At 71.8% G+C, this 20,997-nt stretch overlaps 2 protein-coding genes across 4 annotated transcripts in view; one reads left to right on the top strand and one right to left on the bottom strand.

The window, feature by feature from the left end:
- PVALEF (parvalbumin like EF-hand containing) overlaps window positions 1-226 on the bottom strand; it is a 7,916-nt gene extending 7,690 nt beyond the window's left edge. The window contains exon 1 of the mRNA XM_070394668.1: window positions 33-226. Coding sequence (XP_070250769.1) covers window positions 33-121 — 89 coding nt within the window. The 5' untranslated portion in view covers window positions 122-226. The remainder of the gene's footprint in view (window positions 1-32) is intronic.
- AATK (apoptosis associated tyrosine kinase) lies at window positions 35-20,997 on the top strand. 3 transcript variants are annotated; one of them, XM_070394664.1, is made up of 14 exons: window positions 35-174; window positions 6,764-6,897; window positions 8,926-9,070; window positions 10,802-10,881; window positions 11,238-11,356; window positions 11,603-11,690; window positions 12,266-12,399; window positions 14,268-14,352; window positions 14,620-14,741; window positions 15,445-15,594; window positions 15,953-18,512; window positions 18,594-18,738; window positions 18,997-19,185; window positions 19,989-20,997. In XM_070394664.1, exons 1-14 carry the CDS (start codon window positions 120-122, stop codon window positions 20,027-20,029), a joined length of 4,047 nt encoding a protein of 1,348 aa, XP_070250765.1. In that variant the 5' UTR covers window positions 35-119; the 3' UTR covers window positions 20,030-20,997. The 3 variants fall into 3 exon arrangements, with proteins under 3 accessions (XP_070250765.1, XP_070250766.1, XP_070250767.1); XM_070394665.1 differs by lacking the exon at window positions 35-174 and adding an exon at window positions 1,446-1,458; XM_070394666.1 differs by lacking the exon at window positions 35-174 and adding an exon at window positions 3,787-3,949.

The raw sequence follows: 20,997 nt of genomic DNA, 5'->3' as shown, positions 1-20,997 counted from the left end.
CCCGGAGCCGGCTGCGCTGTGGGCGGCGGCACCTGCGCTGTGGGCGCCGGGCGATGGCGCGGAGCGGGCCGGGGCCGCGGGCGCTCTGAACGCAGCGCCGGGAGCCGCGGGCCCGGGCCATGTCGTCCTCCTTCTTTAACCCCAGCTTCGCCTTCAGCTCGCACTTCGACCCCGGTGAGTGCGCGGCGCCCCCTCGGCCCGCCGGCCTGCCGCCCGGCCCTGCGGACACGATGCTGCCCGCCCGGTTCCTGTTTTGCATGGAAATTAACCCTTTCCCCACCCAAGCGCCGGGACCGACTGGCTGGGGCAGGACCCCCTGCAGGCCTGAGATGGGGTGGGCAGGCCGGGGGGCTAACACCCCGCAGGGCTGGGGCCCCCCCGTGGGTGGGGCAGAGGTGCCCCCTCCCTGTCCCTGGGGCGGTTCTGGCTCCAGTCACTGGGGCAGGAGGCCTGCATTGGCCCCAGGTGTCCTGCGGGGAGGCCAGGGCCCGGCTGAGGCCTCCTGGGAGGCGTGGGAGTGCCCTGGGGCCTAGGCCACCAGGCCCCTTCCTGGCCCAAGGTCCTGGCTGGAGGCTCCCGCCCTGGGCAGGAGCCGGCCTGGAGCTCTGCCCGCCACCCGGCTGCGTGCGGAGGTGGGAGCCGTGGGCACATCCGTGGGACGGAGCCCTCCGGGCTGAGGCTCAGAAGAGATGGGCCTCAGGGGATGCCCGGGTTCTGGGGCAGTGGGGGGCTGGGGGGCCGCTGTCGGCTAGCTGCCGGGACCTTGGGCCAGGCCTCTCCCCTGCCAGGCGGGTGGCCCTGGCTGTGTGTTTACCCAGGGATGCCTGGCCTCCCGGCAGTGGTGGGCAGCTGGGTGGGCAGAGTGGGCTGTGCCTGTGCCCGCCAGCTCCAGCCCTTCCCTGGGTGGAGAGAACCCCTGCCCCGGGGGCACCGAGGCACCCACATGTCCCTGGGGCCGTGGCACCAGCTGATTCAGCCAAAACAGAGCTGGGCAGCATGTGACGGGCTCTCCCGGAGCGGCCGTGCCTGTGGTGATGCTCGGGGTACCCTGGGCATGGCCCTGGGAGGCATCAGCCCCGGGGGGGGTGGGGCTGGCGGCAGGGTGTCTGCTGGGCTCGGGGTGGGTGTCACGCTCTCAGCCTTCCCTGGGGACTCTCAGGCTTGGAGAACAGGGTGTCACCCGCCCGTGACCCAGGCGGAAGCCCTGGCTGGGCCCGGAGGGCAGGGGGTGGAGGGGCCCGCTGAGCCGCCCAGGCCCAGACAGCCCTTAGGGACGGGCTAGGCTGCTCCAGGCAGGAGGGTCCCGCCTCCGGGTGGGGGTGGCAGCACTGACCGCAGGACGTGGGGGCCTCCCCCAGGCCCTGCCCACACTGGGTGTGTGGGGCTCGAGCCCCTTCCCCCACCTCGGAGACCACAGCCCTGCCTCACCTGTGGGTGCACAGCCGTGGCCGATGGAGGGTAATGTTGAATGGTTTTCAGGGAACAGCTGGGCGGCCAGGGCCCCTCCCCCTGCAGGTCAGCGACTTGGCGGGGGGGGGGGGGGGGGGGGCGCTCTGGGTGGGGAGCTGTGTGGCCGGTTGGGGAGGCAGAGCTCCTGGGGCTCCCACACGGGCCTTGAGGAGGAGGAGGGGTGGGGTTCCCAGCCCACCACCCCCTGGAGTCCCGCAGCCCAACCTTACCTCCTGAGCCTCCGTCTTCTCATCTGTGAAATGGGATGGCAGTGCCGACACCCAGGTCCTGGGGCGGGCGGGGAAGTGCCTGGTGAACACTTGGCGCTCGGTGAACAGAGACTGAGGGGCCGGTGCCTGGGGACAGGGCCACGGCGGCTCCCTGGCTCCCCCATCCCCACGGCGGGAAGCGCTGGCCCTGGGGCGGTCTGCCTGCATCTGTGGGGACCCTGCTGGGGGTCCACCCCCCTCAGAGGGCAGGGCGTGTGGCTGAGTGTCTGTGGTTGCTCAACAGTCGGGGGTAGACAGAGGGGCCGGCCCGGGCAGGGGGTGGGGTGGGGGGTCCTCGCAGTCACGGGCCAGGCCTGCTGCCCACGGGCTTCCCACCCACCGTGGGACTCCCTGGTGGCCCCGGGAGGTGGCGGCGACGGCGGCAGTTACACTGAGTGACGGGGGCTGACTCTGAGGCTCCGGCCCCTCAGCCAAGTGCGGCCTGGGGGCTGGGGGGCTGGGAGGCCAGGCGGCGAGAAAGCTCCTGGGGCGTGGGGCCACGCAGGGGAGCATCGGGGGCGGCCTCCTCGGGGTCCCGCCCTCCCCCAGGACGCAGTCCCAGCCCCCAGCCTCGGGGCGGTGGCAGGGCCCGTGCAGTGGGCGTTCTGGGCAGCCTGGGGTCACCTGTCACAGGGTGACCCTCACCGCGGCTGTGGCCGGTCTGGCCTGGCTCCTCCAGGTGAGGGTGTGGCCCTGTCTGCCCCCGGGGCAGGGCAGCTCCCACCCACCACCTCCTGGCACTTGGCATCCGGCAGCCCTGACCAGCTGGCCTCAGGCGGGCGGAGAGGGCCCGCTCACGCGCTGTGCGCGGCCTGGGGAGGCCACTCGGGGTGGGGGAGCCCCTGGGAGGGTCCCATAGGGCCCACACTCTGCTCCCACCAACTCGGATTCTTAATGAACAAGGGCCCCGCGGTCCTGCTGGGGCCACTGTCCCCGGGCACCGGGCACCGGGCACCGGGCAGGGCCCTTGTGCAGGGACCGGGGACTTGGTAAGGAGGTTCCCGCCTGCGTTTGCTGCCGGGGTTGGAGCCCCTGCTGCCCGGGAGGGCGTCCATCTTGCTTCCCGGGAGCTGCCTGACCCTTTGGCAGGAGGCAGGCGTCCCCCAGAGGCAGTCCCTGGCCCCGGGATGGACGGTCCTCCCAGCCCGGGACTGGCGCTCGGGCTCCGTGGGCAGGGCCAGGTCCTCGCCTACAGGCTCACGGACGGGCACGTGGCTGCCATGGCTGAGCCAGCCCTGGCCTGGGGCTGACCCTGCGCCCCTTCCCGCTGGCCTTGCCGCCCACTCTCTGCCCAGCGCCACCTGGGCTCCGGCAGAGACCTGCTCCCCCACCTCGTCCCCCCCGCCGCCGCGTCCCCCCCTCCGCCTCGTCCCCCCAGCGCCCTCCATCCTCCGCAGCGCCCAGCAGGGGGTGAAGAGGTTTGGAGGGTCTGCGGTGGGGGCCGTGGGGCGCAGTCTCCCACCCAGGTGCCCCCCAGGCCCCTCCCACCTCCTGCAGACGTTGGCTTTGTCCTGGGGGGCCCCGGGGGAGGCCAGGGTGTCTGAGCACACACGTGTGGGCACGTGCCCTCGGCCCTGCTCCCGCCCACGCCAGGCGCCTGCTCACAGACAGCCAGGGCCGTCCAGGGAGAGGGGAGGAGACAGGCTGAGCCGGTGCTGCTGGGGAGGCGCCCAGTGCCGACCCCCGTCTCCGCCGGCAGGGGGCGCCCTGGCCCTGCTGGGGACTCTGTTCCTCCCTTGGGCAACCCTTTGCCAAGAAACTTTGCCCCACAGGCCCCCCCGATCCCCCCACCCCGTGCTGGGTCTGCCCTGTGGATGGCTTGTGGGGGCATGGGCTCCCCTCCTGCCTCCCCAGGCCCCCAGAATCCTGCCGCTTGCTTCACGGGGTGTCAGGGACAGACGCTGGGCTCTGCTCTCCCGGCGCCCGGGCACTCACGCCGCGGGTTGCACAGTTCCTTCCTGCACCAGATCCTGTTTGCGCCACCGGGCACGGGGCCGGGGCGGGGCCAGGATGTCCTCAGAGGCCTGCGAGGCCCGGCCAGGCCTGTGGTGACCCCGAGCCTGAGCCCCGCGGGCTGTGCCGGCCCCCAGCGCAGGGCGGCCGGGGCTCCCTGACTGGGCCGGGGTGGGGGCCCCTACAGTGTCCTGGCTGCTCTCGCTGGATCCACAGGCCGTGGGGCTGGGCTGGGCACCGTGTCTTTCCGGAAGGTGGCACGGTGCCGTGGCGTCGGGGTGAGTACCTCCCCGGGGCGCCCAGGGCTGGGAGGGAGGTGACAGCCTTCAGGGCCGCAGAGCCTGTGACCAGCCTGGGACCAGGAGCATCAGAAGGTGGGGGCACGGGGTGGGTGCTGGGCACCCAGAGGGCAGGGCTGGGGGTTCAGCTGTGTGCAGACTGGGTGGGCCAGTGCGGCCCCCGTGGGGGCATTCCAAGCAGTTCAGCCTTGGGGGCATCTGAGCCCTGTGTGGGGGTGGGTCCTGAGCCCTGGGGGCTGTGGGCACAGGCTGTGTGTGCGGCCGGGGCGGGGAGGATGCGGGGGGACCTGCGTGCAGACGGGGCCCTGGCCCATGGCTGCCCTGACCTGCAGGAAAGAGCGTCTGTGAAATTCAAGGGCCTTGACGAGTGTCTGACTGTGGCAGCATTTTATTTACTTATTTATGACACTCGAGGCCGGTGCACGAAATTCCCTCACAGCCCTGGCTTCGTCTGGAAGGTCATCCAGAAGGTTGTTCGGCTGTCTGGTCTAATTAGCATGTTACGCTTTTATTATTATAGATAGATATCTTTATTGATTTCAGAGAGGAAGGGAGAGGAGAGAGAGAAACATCACAGCTGAGATGAGAGAGAATCATGGACCGGCTGCCTCCCGCACGCCCCGCACTGGGGATGGAGCCCGCAACCCGGGCCTGTGCCCCGCCCGGAATCCCACCGTGACCTGGTTCATAGGTCGAAGCTCAACCACTGAGCCAGGCCGGCCGGGCGCTGAAAGCATTTTTCAATCCAGGTGGAGTCTGTGTGGTGTGAAGGTGATGCTTGAAGGTGATCTTCGAGGTGGCATCTCCTGCCGCCACCGGCTTGCTCTAGGCTCGCTCTAGGCTCGCTCTAGCTCCGGAACGTGCTCGGCACCCCAGAAAGCCAAGGGGCCCTCGTGGTCACCCGCCTGCCCCTGCGGCCTCCGTGCACCTGCGGGTCTGGGCGCACCTCGCGGGGGGGTCACGCAGCGTCGCGAGGAGCCAGGCCCTCCCCTCGCTTCCCCGCCGGCCGCTCTCGGCCTCTGTGCCTCCACACCCTCACCCCTGGGGCGATGGCACACTTACTCTGCAGGCAGCCCGCTGCCCGGCCAGGAGACGGGGAAACTGAGGCGGCAGGCTGGGGGGGGGGCGGGGGACGGCGGTTGAGGCTGGAGGGGGCTGAGGGCCCCGCCCTCCTCCCACCCAATGGCCTCTGACTGCCCTCCCTCTCACCCGCCCCGCACCCCTCCCCTCTGGCAGCCACAGTCTGTTCTTGGCTGAGTCTTGGGGGGTTTGGTTCTTCAGATCCCACATGTGAAGGACCGAGGGGGATTGTCTCCCTGACGTATCCCATCAGGACGACCCCTCGGGGCTCCGCTCTGCGCGGCAGGTGGTCACCCCGCTTTCTCGGCCGCGCAGGGTTGCTGGTGCCCGGCCAGGCCTGCCTCACCCGCTCGTCCACGGCGGCGTGGGCTGCGTCCGGGTCTTGGCTGTTGCAGAGTGCGCCGTGGACGTGGGGTGCACAGGTCCTTCCTGATCAGAGCGGGGATCCTCCTGAGAACCCCAGGGGTGGGCTTGCTGGGGGGCAGGGCGCCGCTGTTTTCATTTTCTTTGGAGCCTCCACACGGCTCCCGCCGACGCCGCGCAGGCCGCAGGCCCCAGCGAGCAGGAGCATGAAACACCGTAACGTCACTATGATTTTATTTTGTTGCCGTTGCTATTGTTCACCCTCCTCGCTGCTGGGTCTGGAGACAGGGCCTGGGCGGGGGGGTCGGCGTTGGGAGCTGAGAGGTTGGGGGTCCCGTGGGCAGAGCTGGGGGCCGGGGGCGGCACAGGGGTGCTGGCCCTCCTCTGTCTAGGGGACGCCTCGCCGGCCCCACCAGCCATCCTGGAGGCCCCAGAGGGCCGAGCTTCCCCCAAGCCCAGGCTCAGCGTGGAGCCCTAATTTGGGGGCCAAGCTTGTGTGGGGGGGCCTGTCGTGCTGTCCTGGGCACCTCGGTTTCCCCACCCTGTGAGGGTGAGCCCTGAGGGGGCTCCCGTGGACCAGGGACTGCAGGGGGGGGCCCCCCACCGTCTGCAGGGGCCTCGGTGGTCGGTTCAGCAAGGGGGCGCCGGGAAGTGCCCGGCCCACACAGTGCCACCTTCCGGGGACAGCGGGGCCCCTGCCTCAGAGCCGGACAGGCCTTGTGTCCCACAGCCCTGGCCCCAGTGGCCAGCGGCCAGCACTACAGTGGCCCCCACTTGGCGGGCCAGGTCCCCGCCCCTTGGGATCTCAGCCTTTCCCAGTGACACCCCTAGAGCTTTGATCCCCCGGGTAGGCTCCAAGGGGGAGGTGGGGTGATGAGAGTCAGAGACGGGAAGGGGTCCCCCACAACCCCCAGACCCTGACCTCGTGGAGGGGTGTCTGTGAACCCCAATGGGGAAGTGTGCCCCGGGTGAGGCCAGAGTGGCCCCTAGTGGCTGGCGGAGAGACTGCAGTCTCGGGCCCCTGCACCTGCCTGATGTGTCCGCGTGGGGGGTCCTGGAGCAGGGGTGGGGGTGCTGAGGCCCTACCATGAGTTGGGGGCTGGGGAGCCTTGGGCAGGGGCGTGGCTGGCCCCTGAGCACACCTAGGGGGAGTGGGGGCCGGCGCGGGGGGGAGCGGGGGCCGGGAGGAGCGGGGGCCGGGGGCGGGAGTGGGGGCTGGTGGGGAGTGGGGGCTGGGGGGGTGGGAGAGTGGGGGCAGGGGGGAGTGGAGGTCGGGGGGAGTGGGGGCAGGGGGAAGAATGGGGGCCAGGGGGTGGCCGCAGAGGCCGCCTGACGCTCCCTCCCTTGCAGACGGCGCCCCGCTTGGCGAGCTCTCCTGGCCGTCCTCCCTGGCCGTGGTGGCCGTGTCGCTGTCGGGTCTCCTCACCGTCGTCGCCCTCATGCTGGCCTGCCTGTGCTGTAAGAAGGGCGGCATTGGGTTCAAGGTGAGGCCGGGGTCCCCGGGGCTGTGGCCGGATCCCGGGTCTCCTGGCCCCTGGGGACCCTCTGACCCGGGCGGAGACCACAGTGCCTCCCCGGGGGCTGCTGCCAGAGGCCCGGCCCTCAGGACCCCCGCCTCCCTCATCTGGGTCCCTCTCGGGTCTGGGCCTCAGGGGCTGTGCACAGGGCGGGCCCTCTGGACGGGGAGCGGGCCTGGGGCGCGGGGGCTCCTGGGCTGGCTGGCAGGGGCTCGCCTGCCTCCCCGGGCAGTGGGAACAGGAGGCCCCGTCCCGGCTGCAGTGCCTGGCACTGGGCTGAGAGGAAAGGCCTGTGCGGCTGACATCAGGGCCAGGTGGGGGGCCGAGCATGACCAGCGTGGACTGCCCACCCTCCCAGGGCCCCTGGCTGCATCCTAGGGCCGCGCCTCCTGAGAACAGTGGCCGAGGGCGCCCCTCGGGGTGCGGCCCCCCAGCCAGCGAGCCCATGGCTGCCACCACGGCCCCACGAGCAGCAGCGGCTCTGAACTGGGAGCCAAGCACCCCAACCAGGGCCTGTGGGCCGGTTTCTGCTGAGCCAGCAAAGAGCCGCCCGCCCACGGCTGCCCCGCCCGGCCGAGGGTCAGATTCCTGGGCTGCCGAGGTCCCGAGGGGGTGTCCGGTGCCCAGCACAGCACCCTGTGGGTCTCCATACCCAGTGGCCACACCCCATTTTAGAGGAACAGTGTGTTTCTCGCCCCCCTCCGGCCCTGTGTCACCTCAGGGGGGCGGTGCCCACCCGGGAGGACAATGAACAAGGACCCGCCTGGCACAAAGCCCACAGTGGACAGCGGGCAGGGTGCCCTCCCCCCGCACCCCTCGGAGCTCCGGGCCCGTCCGCCGGGCCCGAGCAGCAGGGCTGAGTCCCCGACCCGCCAAGCAACCCTGGGGCCAGAGCCAGGAGATTCTGGGGGCCGGGGGTGGGGCGGGGCCCAGGGGTGGGGCTCGGGGGCCAGCGTATAAGTCACCCCTCCTTGTTCGCTGGGAGAACCGGGCCCCAAACAAGGGCCAGCGGTGGCCCCTCCTCCAGGCGCCCCCTCACGTCCTGGGACCATGGCGCCAGGACATTCCAGCGCCCGCGCCCAGGGGGCGGGCTGCACTGCGGGTCCGGCCGGGAGCTGTGCTGGGAAGGGCTGGGCGCGATGCTCACGCTGCCCTACCTGCTCGCCCGCGGCGCTGGCGCCATCCTGCGGGCCTCCCGGGGGCACCGGCAGGTAAAGGGCTGGGCCCAGGGCCCGGCCCCGACGGTGGGTGGGCAGCTGTGCCCTCTCAGAGGCGCCGGGAAGGGGAGCCGCGCCCTCGGAGCCTGTCCTCTGGGAACAGACGGGCGGCCTGCGGGGGCTCCCGGGCTCCTGCCTCCCTCTTGCCGCTGAGGAAGTCGAGGCCCGAGAGGAGGGTCACACCGGCCTCCTGGCTGCCCCTCCCGCGCCCATCCCCGCGGAAGTCCCAGCAGCCTCGGCCTCGGTTTCCCCAGCGGGCAGGGCTGGGGCAGCCGGTCCCTTGCTGCGGCTTCAGGCCCAGGTTTCTGCAGACTTTGCCTTCAGGCTGCGCCCTGGCCCGGAGGGCGTGTTCCCAGACAGACAGGTGTGGCTGAGCCTTTCAAACCCCAGCCACGCGGGTGGGGCCGCCGCTGCGCCAGCTCCTAGGGAGGCGGGAGCGGGCCAAGGTCCGGGGCCGCTGGCCGAGGGCTGGGTAGGAGGCAGGCGCGGGCCTGGGGGAGCTGGGGGGGCTTTAGTGGCTCGTCCACAGGGGCAGAGTGGGCAACGGGCTCAAGGCCCAGCCTTGACCCACACAGAACAAACACCAGCGCCTGGGGCCCCGGGGCAGAGGGTCTGTGGGTCTGTCTGCCCAGGAGCCAGGAGAGGGGCGAGGGGTGCCAGCCGAGGGGTCGGGGCTTCACCCCCAGCTCAGGGGAGGTGGGAGCTCGGCCAGGAAGAGGCTTTTCAGAGCCTGCCCCTGCCCCTGCCCTGGAGCTCACCGCCCACCCCATTGGCCCAGGAGTTTGAGAATGCTGAGGGGGAAGAGTTCGCCGCCGACTTCTCGGCACAGGGCTCCCCGGCCGCCGCTCAGAACGGGCCCGACGTGTACGTCCTGCCGCTCACCGAGGTCTCGCTGCCCATGGCCAAGCAGCCGGGGCGATCAGGTGAGTGAGCCCCAGGGGCCGGGCAGGTGGTGCCGCAGGATGAGGCTTGGGGCTCAGGAGCTGTGCTCCTGGGGAGGGGGGCAGGGGTGGTGTGTGCCCCCTTCTGGGGGGACCTGGGACTCAGATGTACCAACTCGGCCCATCACATCCCCACCTGGGGCTGCTGTGCTGGGGGCAGGGCCGGGAGGAGGGGTCAGGGTTAGGGTCCCAGGGTGCCTGACCCAGACCGCCCCCCCCTGGCGCCAGTGGCCACCGGGGACATGGGCTCCAAGGTGCCCCGGGGACCAGGCACACCCACTCCGGGCAGAGGGGCTCTCCGGGGCTCCCTCTGTGGGCGGCCCGTGAATGGGCCTTTCACTCAGGCGCGGGGTGGGGGGCAGGCTTGCCCCCCTGCTTCTGTTCCCGGCCCTGCGGGGCCCTGACCAGACGCTGCCCCCTGGAGCCCGCCTTCACCGTGGGCTGGGGGCCCGGAGGCCCTGGTCTGATCCTGGGGCAGAGGGAGCTGCCAGCCCCAGGGCCCAGGCCCAGAGGTGTCCCCTGCACCCCAACCTCCCGGCCAGCGTCTCCACAGCCCCAGGCAGGGACGAGGCCATCCATGCAGAGGACCTCCTCACACATCGCGGTCGGCGCCAGCCTTCCCGATGACCCGGCGTGGCCAGCCTGCACCAGGGTGCTGGCCGCGGGGAGCTGGGGGGACAGGGGCACCCAGGGGCCACGCCCCCAGGCCTCGGCCCGGCACCCCCGGGACTGTGTGCCTGGGACTCTGAGAATCTTTGAGGCCCAGTGTTTTCTGCCGTCGTCACAGTGATGCTCTGGCTGGGCCCCACCTGCTGGGAGCTTCCCAGACCACCGCCCTCCCGCCCGGGGCCGCCGGGCCCTGCGGTGCCACAAGGTTGCAGGACGCCCTTCGCCCTTTGGAAATGAGAACAGACGCAGGTTTATTGCTCAGAGGCCGCCCAGCCCGGCCGCGTGCCCTGCGGAGGAGGGGGCGCCCTTTCTCATGGGGTGTAAAGGGCAGCGAAGGGGACCCCACGGCCCACATGGCCTGTCACCCCACAGCCAAGGCCTCCTCCTGAACCAGGGCCTCGTGGGCCGGGCTCTCTCTCCTGCTGGGGGAGAGCCAGCCAGAGGGAGCCAGCGGGCTGGGGTGCAGGGGTGGGGCCCTGGGACTCAGAGCCCCGAGTGGCTCAGCGTCAGGTCAGCATTCCCTGGGCCCTCGGGGCAGCTGGCGTGGGAGCAGAATTCGGGGAATCCCCTGGGCCCCCACCGCCCGGCCCCTCCCCGCCCTCCCCCGCCGACCTCGCCAGCTGGCCTGCAGGAGAATGAGCCCCTGTGTCCCTTCCGGCCGTGCCAAGCAGCCCCAACAAAGGAGCCTTTGGCGAGCCTGGCGCTGGAATGCCAGCCTGTGGCAGGGGCGAGGGGACGGGTCGGTCCGTGTCCTCCTTCCCGTGGCCTCGGCCCCAGCTGCACTGCAGGCCGCGGCGCCCACGCCCCGGGCCGGCTCCAGGCACTGCTGGCCCCTGAACCGTCCCTGTGGCCCGGGCACAGCCTTCCCAGACCCACCCGGACAGATGCCCCGACAACTCCTGCAGGCCCACGACTCCCCTGGGCAGCTGGCGCCCGGCTCCTGACGGCAGCCCCCAGGGCAGCCCCCCGAGAGGCGAGGCGAGGGAGACGGGGCGGTGGCACAGGTGGAGCTGGGGTCGCTGAGCCCTCGCCCGCCTGTTACAGTGCAGCTGCTCCAGTCCAGGGCCCTGGGCCGGCACAGCCTGCTCTACCTGGAGGAGATCGGCCACGGCTGGTTCGGGAAGGTGAGCTGCTGGCTGGGCTGGGGAGGGGTCGGCATCGAGGGCGGGGGTGAGGGGGTGGGGGTGAGGGCAGGTGGAGACTGCTTTTCCTGGGAGCTGCCCCAGCCCTGAGGTCCCTTCTGTCTAGGTCCCCCCTGCTGGGCCCCTTCCTGGGAGCTGGGGTCTGCAGCCTGGGAGGTGTGTGCTGCCCCGGCAGGTGCCCCCCAGAGGCCAGCCTCTCCCTGACCCCCAGCCTGGGCGGGGCAAGCGGGTCCCTCCTCCCTGCATGGCCGCCAGGAGGGGAGGGCCAGACCCGGGTTCCAATGGGTGAGCGAGGCGGGAGAGCGGCCGCAGGGCGGTGGTGACGCGCGCACCCACAGGTGTTCCTGGGGGAGGTGCACTCGGGGCTCAGCAGCGCCCAGGTGGTGGTGAAGGAGCTGAAGGCCAGCGCCAGCGTGCGCGAGCAGATGCACTTCCTGGAGGAGGCGCAGCCCTACCGGTGGGTGGCGCCAGGCCGGGCCGGGGGCTGGAGGCGGGGGCTGCACTGGGCACCGGGACCCTGTCATCCAAGGCAAGCTCTGTGCTGTGCCCCTCCTCCCCGCCCCTCCCCGCCCCTCCTGTCCCCTCCCCGCCCTTCCTCCCAGCCCCTCCCCGCCCGCCCGCCCTGCCCTGTCCTGCCCCTCCTGCCCCCCTCCCCGCCCGCCCTGCCCTGCGTGGGAGTCCCATCAGCCTGTCGGCTCCACAGGGCCCTGAAGCACAGCAACCTGCTCCAGTGCCTGGCCCAGTGCGCGGAGGTGACGCCCTACCTGCTGGTGATGGAGTTCTGCCCCATGGTGAGTGCCCGCCCGCCCCCCACCCCCAGCTCCTCTCCAGGAAGGAGGGTGGGCCCCATATCCCCGCAGAGAGGACTGCTGAGCCGGGACCTCACTCCATGGGCCCCCCATCACCCCTAAAGCAAGGGGCCTGCCCCCACCTCCCAGAGGCGACCGCAGACTGTGCCCAGGCCCCTCCGCTGGCCCCTCCCCTGGCCCCCGGCCACTCCCCGCAGGCACCACTCCGTGCCACCCCCTGTCTGCTTTCTGGGCTCTGGCCGCAGCCCTGCCCCAGGGGAGCGTGGCCTCCCGAGCTGGTGGTCAGCAGGTTGGAGCTGCCCTGACACCTGGGCCACCTGCCCGTTCTGTCCTGCCTCAGCCTCCTGCTCTCGTGACCCGTCCGCCGCCCACCAGCGGGGTCCAGTGGTCCGAACTCAGAAAGTGGCCTTGGGGGCCACGGGGCTGGGGGGCTGGTCTGGAGAAAGTGCCCCTGCCTGCGGGTTCGCCCAGCAGGCCCTGCGGGGGTGGTGGGGCGGCGGGGGGCTGGCACAGGCACCCACTCCCGCCGGCGGTGATGGTGCGGCCCCTCTTGGCAGGGGGACCTCAAGGGCTACCTGCGGAGCTGCCGGGTGGCGGAGCCCCTGGCGCCAGACCCTCTGACTCTGCAGCGCCTGGCCTGCGAGGTAGCCTGCGGCCTCCTGCACCTGCATCGCAGCAACTACGTGCACAGGTGAGGGGGCCAGTGCCCAGGTGAGGGGGCCGGTGCACAGGTGGGGGTGTCGGTGCACAGGTGGGGGGGCCGGTGCACAGGTGGGGGGGGCCGGTGCACAGGTGAGGGGGTCGGTGCACAGGTGAGGGGGCCGGTGCACAGGTGAGAGGGTTGGTGCACAGGTGGGGGGGGGGTCGGTGCACAGGGGAGGGGGTCGGTGCACAGGTGAGGGGGCCGGTGCACAGATGGGGGGGGTCGGTGCACAGGTGGGGGGGCCGGTGCACAGGTGGGGGGGGCCGGTGCACAGGTGAGGGGGCCGGTGCACAGGTGGGGGGGCCGGTGCACAGGTGAGGGGGCCGGTGCACAGGTGGGGGGGGCCGGTGCACAGGTGAGGGGGCCGGTGCACAGGTGAGGGGGTCAGTGCACAGGTGAGGGGGCCGGTGCCCAGGTGAGGGGGCCGGTGCACAGGTGGGGGGGGCCGGTGCACAGGTGAGGGGGCCGGTGCCCAGGTGAGGGGGCCGGTGTACAGGTGGGGGGGGGCCGGTGCACAGGTGAGGGGGCCGGTGCACAGGTGGGGGGGGGCCGGTGCACAGGTGGGGGTGTCGGTGCACAGGTGGGGGGGGCCGGTGCACAGGTGAGAGGGTTGGTGCACAGGTGGGGGGGCCGGTGCACAGGTGAGAGGGTTGGTGCACAGGTGGGGGGGGGGTCGGTGCACAGGCAAGGGGGCTAGTGCCCAGGTGAGGGGGGCCGGTGCACAGGTGAGGGGGCTAGTGCCCAGGTGAGGGGGGCCGGTGCCCAGAGCTCTTGGGGGCCAGTGGGAGGGCTGTGTCCATGCAGCCTCAGGCACCACTGGGCAGTAGTTTCATTAAACAGAAAGCTCAGGGCAGGTGGGCCAGACCCCTGCTCTGCAGGATGGGGAGGTGACGTGCCCCTGCCCAGCTGGCCGGCCGAAGCGCTGTCGGCCTGAGCTTGTCCTCTGCCCCAGAGGCGGGCAGTGCCCCCCTGGCCCCCGCCGGCCCCTGCTCTCCCGTCTCCCTCAGGCCGGGGGAGGGAGGCTCAGTCCTGCTTCCTGGCCCCTGACGGGGGACAGAGGGGCCGGGGTGCCCAGCGCAGGGGACGCGCCTGAAGAAGTGGCGGTGACGTGGCCTGGACGAGACGGGCCGTCCTCCCCAACAACATCCTGGTGCTGAGTGATGGCTCGCAACTCCAGCATCAGTGATTTTGTTGCAGAGGGCAGCTGCCAGCCTCCGACCTGCCCGCGTGCCCCTCGCCCTCATGCCCACAGCACAGGCCCGTCCGTGGCCCACCCACGAAGTCCCCATGGCCCTGCGCCCAGACACCCCCGGGCAGGCAGGGGGGCGCCGGCCGCCGAGGCTGCTGCTGGGCTGGAGGTGGGGCTGGGGTACCCATTGCTGCAGGCAGGCACCCACACCCCGTCCCCCACGCCCGGCCCCGTGCGGGCAGGGCAGGGCCCCGGGACACTCAGGACCGCAGCTTCCCCAGATGAGCTGAGGGCGACGGCGTGGTGGGCGGGAGGAGAGACCAGAGTCCCGGCTGGCTGCCCCGAGAGACGAGGGCTGGGAGGGTCAGCAGGCTGGTGACCCAGAAGAAGTGGGGATGCAGGATGAGGTAAGGGGAGTGACCGCTGGCCATGCTGCTCTGAGGGCCCGGCCTGTTCTCCATCCCCCTGGGCCTCATGGTCCTCATCCACCTGGTAACGTTTGTGGCCTGGTCCCTGTGGACCCGACGTGCCCGGTGCTGGGCAGGGGAAGGTGGCCGCCTCTTGGACACCCTCCCTGCCCATCACGGGGCAGAGCCAGGACGCAGCCCCCTCGGTGGCCTGAAGCCCCCGCTGGGCACAGCAGGCTGACCCCGCCTTCCACCCCCAGTGACCTGGCTCTGAGGAACTGCCTGCTCACGGCCGACCTGACAGTGAAGATCGGAGACTATGGCCTGTCCCAGGGCAAATACAGAGTGAGGGGCCGAGGGGCGGGGCCCAGGACCGGAGGGGCGGGGCCCAGGGCTGGAGGGGCCGAGGGGCGGGGCCCATGGCCGGAGGGGCGGGGCCCAGGGGCGGAGGGGCGGGGCCCAGGGCTGGAGCGGCCGAGGGGCGGGGCCCAGGGCTGGAGGGGTCCAAGGGGCGGGGCCCAGGGCTGGAGGGGTCCAAGGGGCGGGGCCCAGGGCTGGAGGGCCGAGGGGCGGGGCCAGCGCAGCCGGGCTCTGACTGTCCGCCGCCGGCAGGAGGACTACTTTGTGACCGCGGACCAGCTGTGGGTGCCACTGCGCTGGATCGCGCCTGAGCTGGTGGACGAGGTGCATGGCAACCTGCTGGTGGTGGACCAGACCAAGGCCAGCAACGTGTGGTGAGTGTCCCCCCCTCGCCCCCACCCCGTCATCAGACTCTCGGCTCTCTGCCCCGGGCCTGGGTGTCTGGGGAGGATGCAGGACCGAGTCCCACCTGCCCACCTGCCCACTTGCCCCCCGTGCTGGGGACGCGGGCTGGCTGCTCAGAGGCCTGTGGGTGAGGAAGGGCACACCCGGCCCCCCGGTGAGGTCAGAGGGCGGCTGGAGTCCCCAGAGAGCCCACCGACTGTCCCCAGGAGCTGGTGAAGCCGTTCCCCCCGGAAGGAACCCCGTTGGTTCTCCCAGGCCTGTGTGTTCCCCAGCCCTCCTCCCCCCACGCCCCATGCTGGCCAAGCCGTCCCTAGACCCCCCCTCCCCGGCCTCGGCGCAGTCTGTCCCTCCCTCCAGCCTCTGCCAGCGACCGGCAGGACGGAGCTTTGCAGGACAGCTCCCTGTGGGGACAGTGTCTGGTCTTGGTCACGGAAAGGGAATGGATGAGTGAATGAATGAACACACGGTGGACTGGGGTCGTCGAAGGCGAGGCTGGCTTTTATTTGCCAGGCACCTGGGCCCCGGGTGTGGGCCTGGCCGCAGGTCCTGCGTTTGCTGAGGGAGAGCCCTCTGGAGGGGTGTCCCCGAGAGCCTGGGGATGGACTGCCCCTTGGTACAGGCTCCGAGGTCCTGCCCACCGTGCAGCCCCCGCTGACGGCTGTCCCTCCGCAGGTCCCTGGGCGTGACCATCTGGGAGCTCTTCGAGCTGGGCGCGCAGCCCTACCCCCAGCACTCGGACCGGCAGGTGCTGGCCTATGCCGTCCGGGAGCAGCAGCTCAAGCTGCCCAAGCCCCAGCTGCCGCTGACGCTGTCCGACCGCTGGTGAGCACGGGACGCCGGCTGGGACGGGGCGTCCCCGGCAGGAGGTCGGAGACAAAGGGGGTGTAGCTCCTGAGCACCTGGGTTTCCAGCTCCTCCCGGCTCCCCTCTGGCCAGCAGTGACCTCTGCGTCCCACCCTGGACCCGCGGGGCAGTGGCCTGTCTACCCGAAGCACAACGCGCCCGCAGGAGGGTGGCTGGCCCGGGGAAATGCCCGCCTGTTGCTGGCTCCATTTAAGTGTGGGGGGATCCTTTAACTGCCCACAAGTGTGAGGGGGGACCCCAGGCCCCGAGGGCAGGTGGGCTCTCTGCCGGGGCCCGGGGAGGGCAGGGCTGGGCTGAGCCGGGCCACCGCCCACAGGTACGAGGTGATGCAGTTCTGCTGGCTGCAGCCCGAGCAGCGGCCCACGGCCGAGGAGGTGCACCTGCTGCTGTCCTACCTGAGCGCCAAGGGCGCCACGGAGGCCGAGGAGGAAGACTTCGAGCAGCGCTGGCGCTCCCTGCGGCCCCGCGGGGGCGGCGCGGGCGGGCCGGGCGCTGCGGGCCTGGCGCCGGGGGGCGCGGGCGAGCTGGCCACGGCCTCGTCCTTCCCGCTGCTGGAGCAGTTCTCGGGCGACGGCTTCCACGCGGACGGCGACGACGTGCTGACCGTGACCGAGACCAGCTGCGGCCTCAACTTCGAGTACAAGTGGGAGGCAGGCCACGGCGCCGACGCCTTCTCGCCGCCAGGGGGCGCGCTGAGCCTGGGCTGCCCCGCACGCCCGCAGGAGCCCTGTGCCCCCGAGGGCGCAACCCCGGGCGTGGTGCCCGTTCTCAGCGCACACAGCCCGTCCGTGGGCAGCGAGTACTTCATTCGCCTGGAGGAGCCCACGCCCACCGCCGGCCACGACCCCGACTGCGCTGGCTGCGCCCCGAGCTCCAAGGGCTCTGATCACAAGGATTCAGACGGCGTGGCCGCCTCGCTGGCTATGGAGCCGCCCCGGGGCCAGACGCTTTCCACCGATGGCCCCCGGGGCCGTTCTGACCACCACCCACGCAGGAGCCCCACGCAGGACCCGCCCTGCCCCTCCTGCTTGCCCTCGCCCTCGCCCTCGCCCGGGGGCCTGGTGCTGGTGGAGGCCCCAGTGGAGGATGCTGATTCGGGTGTGGCCGCTCTCTGCCCGCCCATCTTTGGGGACCCCCTGGGAGCATCCACCTCTGCAACGTCAGGACCCTGGCTGCCCAACAGCAGGCGAGGCCCCGAGTCCTGGGTCCCAGGCTGCACCGGGGGCCACATGGGCGGCGGCGGCCACACAGACGGCTGTCTTGGCAGGAAGCATTGCCTCCAGGCTGTCCCTGAGCTGGGCCACCCCCTGGCCCCAGCAGACCCCAGAGAGCCTCTCCATGGGCCAGAGGGGGTCTGCTTTGGCCGGGAGCCAGGCCACTGCCTGGACCTTCCCTGTCTGTGTCCTGCTGAGGGCCTGGCACCTGCCAGGGGCCTGGTCACACACCCCTGGACAGAGACAGCTGGGAGTGGGGGCCACGGCCCCCAGACAGAGCCCAGGTGTGCAGAGGAGGCCGAGGGCCCTGCTGAACCCCAAGTGTCCCTTCCGTCCATCCCGACCCCATCCCTAGAGGGAGCCCAGCTTCCCACGGAGGAGGCCAGCGCCCCCACGTCCCTGCCTGCTTCCCCCATGCCCGCCAGCAGCCAGGCAGCTGCCATGGAGCCAGCCCCCACGTGGGACGGAGGCAGCAGCTGCCTGGAGCTGGAGGCCCCCGGCAATGAGGACGAGGACACGACCGAGGCCACGTCCGGCGTTTTCACCGACTTGTCCAGCGACGGCCCTCAGGCCGAGAAGCCGGACTCGACGCCGGCCATCCGCTCCCTGCAGAAGCAGGTGGGCACGCCCGACTCCCTGGACTCGCTGGACATCCCGTCCTCGGCCAGCGACGGCGGCTGTGAGGTCTGCAGCCCGCCGGCCATGGGCACCCCTGGAGGGCAGCCCCGGGCCCTGGACAGCGGCTACGACACAGAGAACTACGAGTCCCCCGAGTTTGTGCTCAAGGAGGCCCACGAGCCGTGTGAGCCCGAGGCTTCCGGGCGGCGGGCCCCCGAGGGTGAGAGCCCCGGGCTGGAGACGCAGCTCCCGGCCTCCCTCAGCGGCCTCAGCGAGAAGAACCCCTACCGAGACTCGGCCTACTTCTCGGACCTGGACACGGAGCCCGAGCCCCCCTCGGGGTCTGAGAAGGGGGCAGGCGGTGTCCCGGCCCCTGGGCCAGAGCCGGACCTGGGGAGTCCCCAGAGCCCGGGGCTGCAGCCTGCACAGCCGTCTGAGCCCCGGGTGCCCGGGGAGGCGCAGAGCCCCGGCCCCAGAGAGCTGTCGCCACTGCCACTTCACGAGGACTCGTCCCCTGGGCCCAGCGCCTGCCCCCCGGGCCCCGGGCAGGAGGCTCCCTGGCCCCAAGGCCCAGCCCAGGTGCCGGCAGTGCCCGGCCCTGGGCGGTCCAAGGTCTTCCTGCTGACCCCGGTGCCGCGGAGCTCAGAGGGCCACCGCCCCGAGCTCCCGGAGGCCCGCAGACTGCTGCCCGCCCTGCAGGAAAGGACAGGGGACCGGGGCGCCCCCAGAGCCCCGCTCTGCCTGGCCCTGGCGGGCCGCCCCGCCGCCCCGGAGGGCCGGCTGGAGGAAGAGGAAGAGGACAGCGAGGACAGCGACGAGTCGGACGAGGAGCTCCGCTCCTACATGGTCCAGGAGCCGAGCGAGGACAGCGAGGAGGAGGCGCCGCCCGTGCCCGTGGTGGTGGCCGAGAGCCAGAGCGCGCGCCGCCTGCGCAGCCTGCTCAAGATGCCCGGCCTGCTGCCCGCCGCCCTCCGCGAGGACCTGGAGCGCAAGAAGAAGGCCGTGTCCTTCTTCGACGACGTCACCGTCTACCTCTTCGACCAGGTGGGCGGCGGGGCTCCGCGCGAGGGTGGGGTGCGGTCGGGGCGGGAGGAAGCCGCGTCACCTGCCGCCCTGACCCCGCAGGAGAGCCCCACCCGGGAGCTCGGGGAACCCTTCCCCGGAGCCAAGGAGTCGCCCGCCGCCTTCCTGCCGGGTAGTCCCAGCGCCCCCAGCGCCCCCAGCGCCCCGCAGCCCGAAGGCTCCCCCATCCGCTTGGCAGGCCCAGAGGGTGAGCTGGGGCGGGGCCTTGTGCCGTGGGCGTGGTCCGAGGGGCGGGGCCCACAGGGATGGCACGCTAGGTGGGCGGGGCCTTGTGCCGTGGGTGTGGTCCGAGAGGCGGGGCCTACAGGGGCGTGTGTAGTGGGCGGGGCCAAAGGCCTGCGACTTCACGGGTGGGTGGGGCGTCGTGGCGGGGCGAGGCCCGTGACGTCACTGGCAGTAGGTGTTGTCCCCGCCCGTGACGTCAGTGACCACGGGCGTTTTGCAGGCGGGGCGCTCCCGTGGGATAGCGGCTTCCCGCTGACGCCAGTCGGGGAGCCCGTCCGGGCCGCCCCCGCCGCGCCCCCCAAGCCGGCCGCGCCAGGCCCCTTCTCGCGCTTCACTGTCTCGCCCACGCCGCCCGCCTCCCGCTTCTCCATCACGCACGTCTCCGACTCGGACGCCGGCTCCGTGGGAGGTGAGGCTGCGGCGGGGCTGGCGGGACGGGACGCCGGGTCGGACGGTGAAGGGGGCGATCAGGAGGGGCCCCTGCCGGGTGCCGGGCTCTGCACTCCTCGTGTGCAGGCTCAGTGTTCAGGCGGAGCAGAGGCTCGAGGCCTCGGGTGCGCAGGTGTCTGCCTGGCCCTCGGGCCTCGCTGTCTTCTCGCTTTTCCGAAGGGGCAGGCTGGACACTGAGCGCCCTCCCCTGCCCTCTGCCTGCCCTTAGCCCCCCGGCCTGCGGCAGCCTCGCCCAGCAGAACCTTGCGGGCCGGCCGCACCCACTGCCCAGCGCCCGGGGTGGCGGCTCGGTGCCTGGTGGGGCCCACACAGGGCCGAGCTCACCCCTCCCTCGTGCGGCTCGCCCCAGCCTCAGCCCTGGCGGCTCATGCCTGCCCGGTGCCTCCCCGCCACGTGCCCGTTCCCCTGGAGGCCCACCACCTCCACGCACACCCTGCGGGAGACCCAGCCCGCTCCCCGCGGCCTCGGTGCGGCGCTGTCCCTGGACACACACTGTCCTGGGTGTGTGGACAAACAAGCGGGTCACCTGGGGCCCGTGCGTAACGCTCGCTCGCCAGCCCCGCCTCAGTTACCCCACCTGTAAAGGCGGACTCAGAGGCCCGGGGATAGGCCCTGGCCTGGGGGCTGGTGATTCAGTGGGAGGAGAAGTGGGTGTGGTTCCCACCTCACGGGCAGACAGTGAAGGGGCTGGGCAGTGGCCCCAGGCCAGGAGGGGAAGGGGCGTCCTCAGCACCCCTCCGACCTCGGGCCCCTGTTCGCTAGGCCCTGCAGGAGGTGCTGGGGTCAGCTGTGAGGAAGCCTGAGGCCCCGGCAGCCGCCTTGGAGCCCCTGCCGGTCCTGCTCTGGGCAGCAGCGAGGATGGGACCGGCGATGGTCGGGAGCAGCTTCCAGCACCTCGGTGCCCCCAGCACCTGGACGGTGGGGCGGCCGTGCACGCCTGCTGGTGCTGCCCGGGGCAGGGTTCCTTCTGGACGCTGGGTCTGCAGCTGCCCCCTGGGGAAGCCCCACAGCCCCTGCCCCCCTGTCCTGGCTGCTGCGGTCGGACTGCTGGGCCTCGGCGTCCCGGGAACCTGCTCACGCCCTGCCCGCTGACCCCTGAGGAGCATTGCAGGATGCTGGGCCCCGGCCAGGCCCGGGAGCGGCACAGGCGCTGGGACAGCCTCTCCCTGTCCCCTCGGCCCCTCTGCCCGCTTGTGGGCTTGCTCAGTGCAGAGGCTCCGGGCTCGCGGGCCCGCCACCCTGACCTCAAAGTCTGTGGCTGTATTTCCCTTTCACCGACTCGGCTAGACCCATGGCTGTCCCTCCCCACAGGGTCTGGGCTGACTCCCGCCTCGGGGTCCCCCTGCTGGAGCCAAGGGGGCAGCTCGAAAGAAGGGGGACTTCTGGCCCCACCCCTGCCCTCGGCGCCAGGCTAGAGTGCCCTCCACTGGCTGCCGTCGGCAGTACCCTCCGAGGGCACAGCCCAGCCCTGCCCGGCTGCCAAAAGATAGTGGGGGCTCCCCCGCGGTCAGTGGGGGGGACCCTGCCGGCAGGGAAGGGGACGGGTGGGGCTGGGAGGGCGGGCAGCACAGGGGTATTTTTGTACCTGCTATTGTTCAGCAAATGAACCGATGGAGGGTTTGAAGGTGTTGTTGCCAAAGAGACGAGTTTACTGTTGCCATGGGAGCCGGCGGGGGCGTGTTTGGGTGTTTATTAGTTTGAGGCTGAGGGTGCTGGTGCAATGGTCTTCTTGTTCCCTGTTTGTTTTTAAGAGAAATGGAGCCAAGGAAAA

Source organism: Myotis yumanensis, unplaced genomic scaffold, assembly GCF_028538775.1.
Source record: "Myotis yumanensis isolate MYYU_CA2020_CCGP unplaced genomic scaffold, mMyoYum1.0.hap1 SCAF_16, whole genome shotgun sequence".
Taxonomy (NCBI): Eukaryota; Metazoa; Chordata; class Mammalia; order Chiroptera; family Vespertilionidae; genus Myotis; species Myotis yumanensis.
Note: the sequence above shows the minus strand (reverse complement) of the source record. Positions and strands in the feature narration are given on the sequence as shown.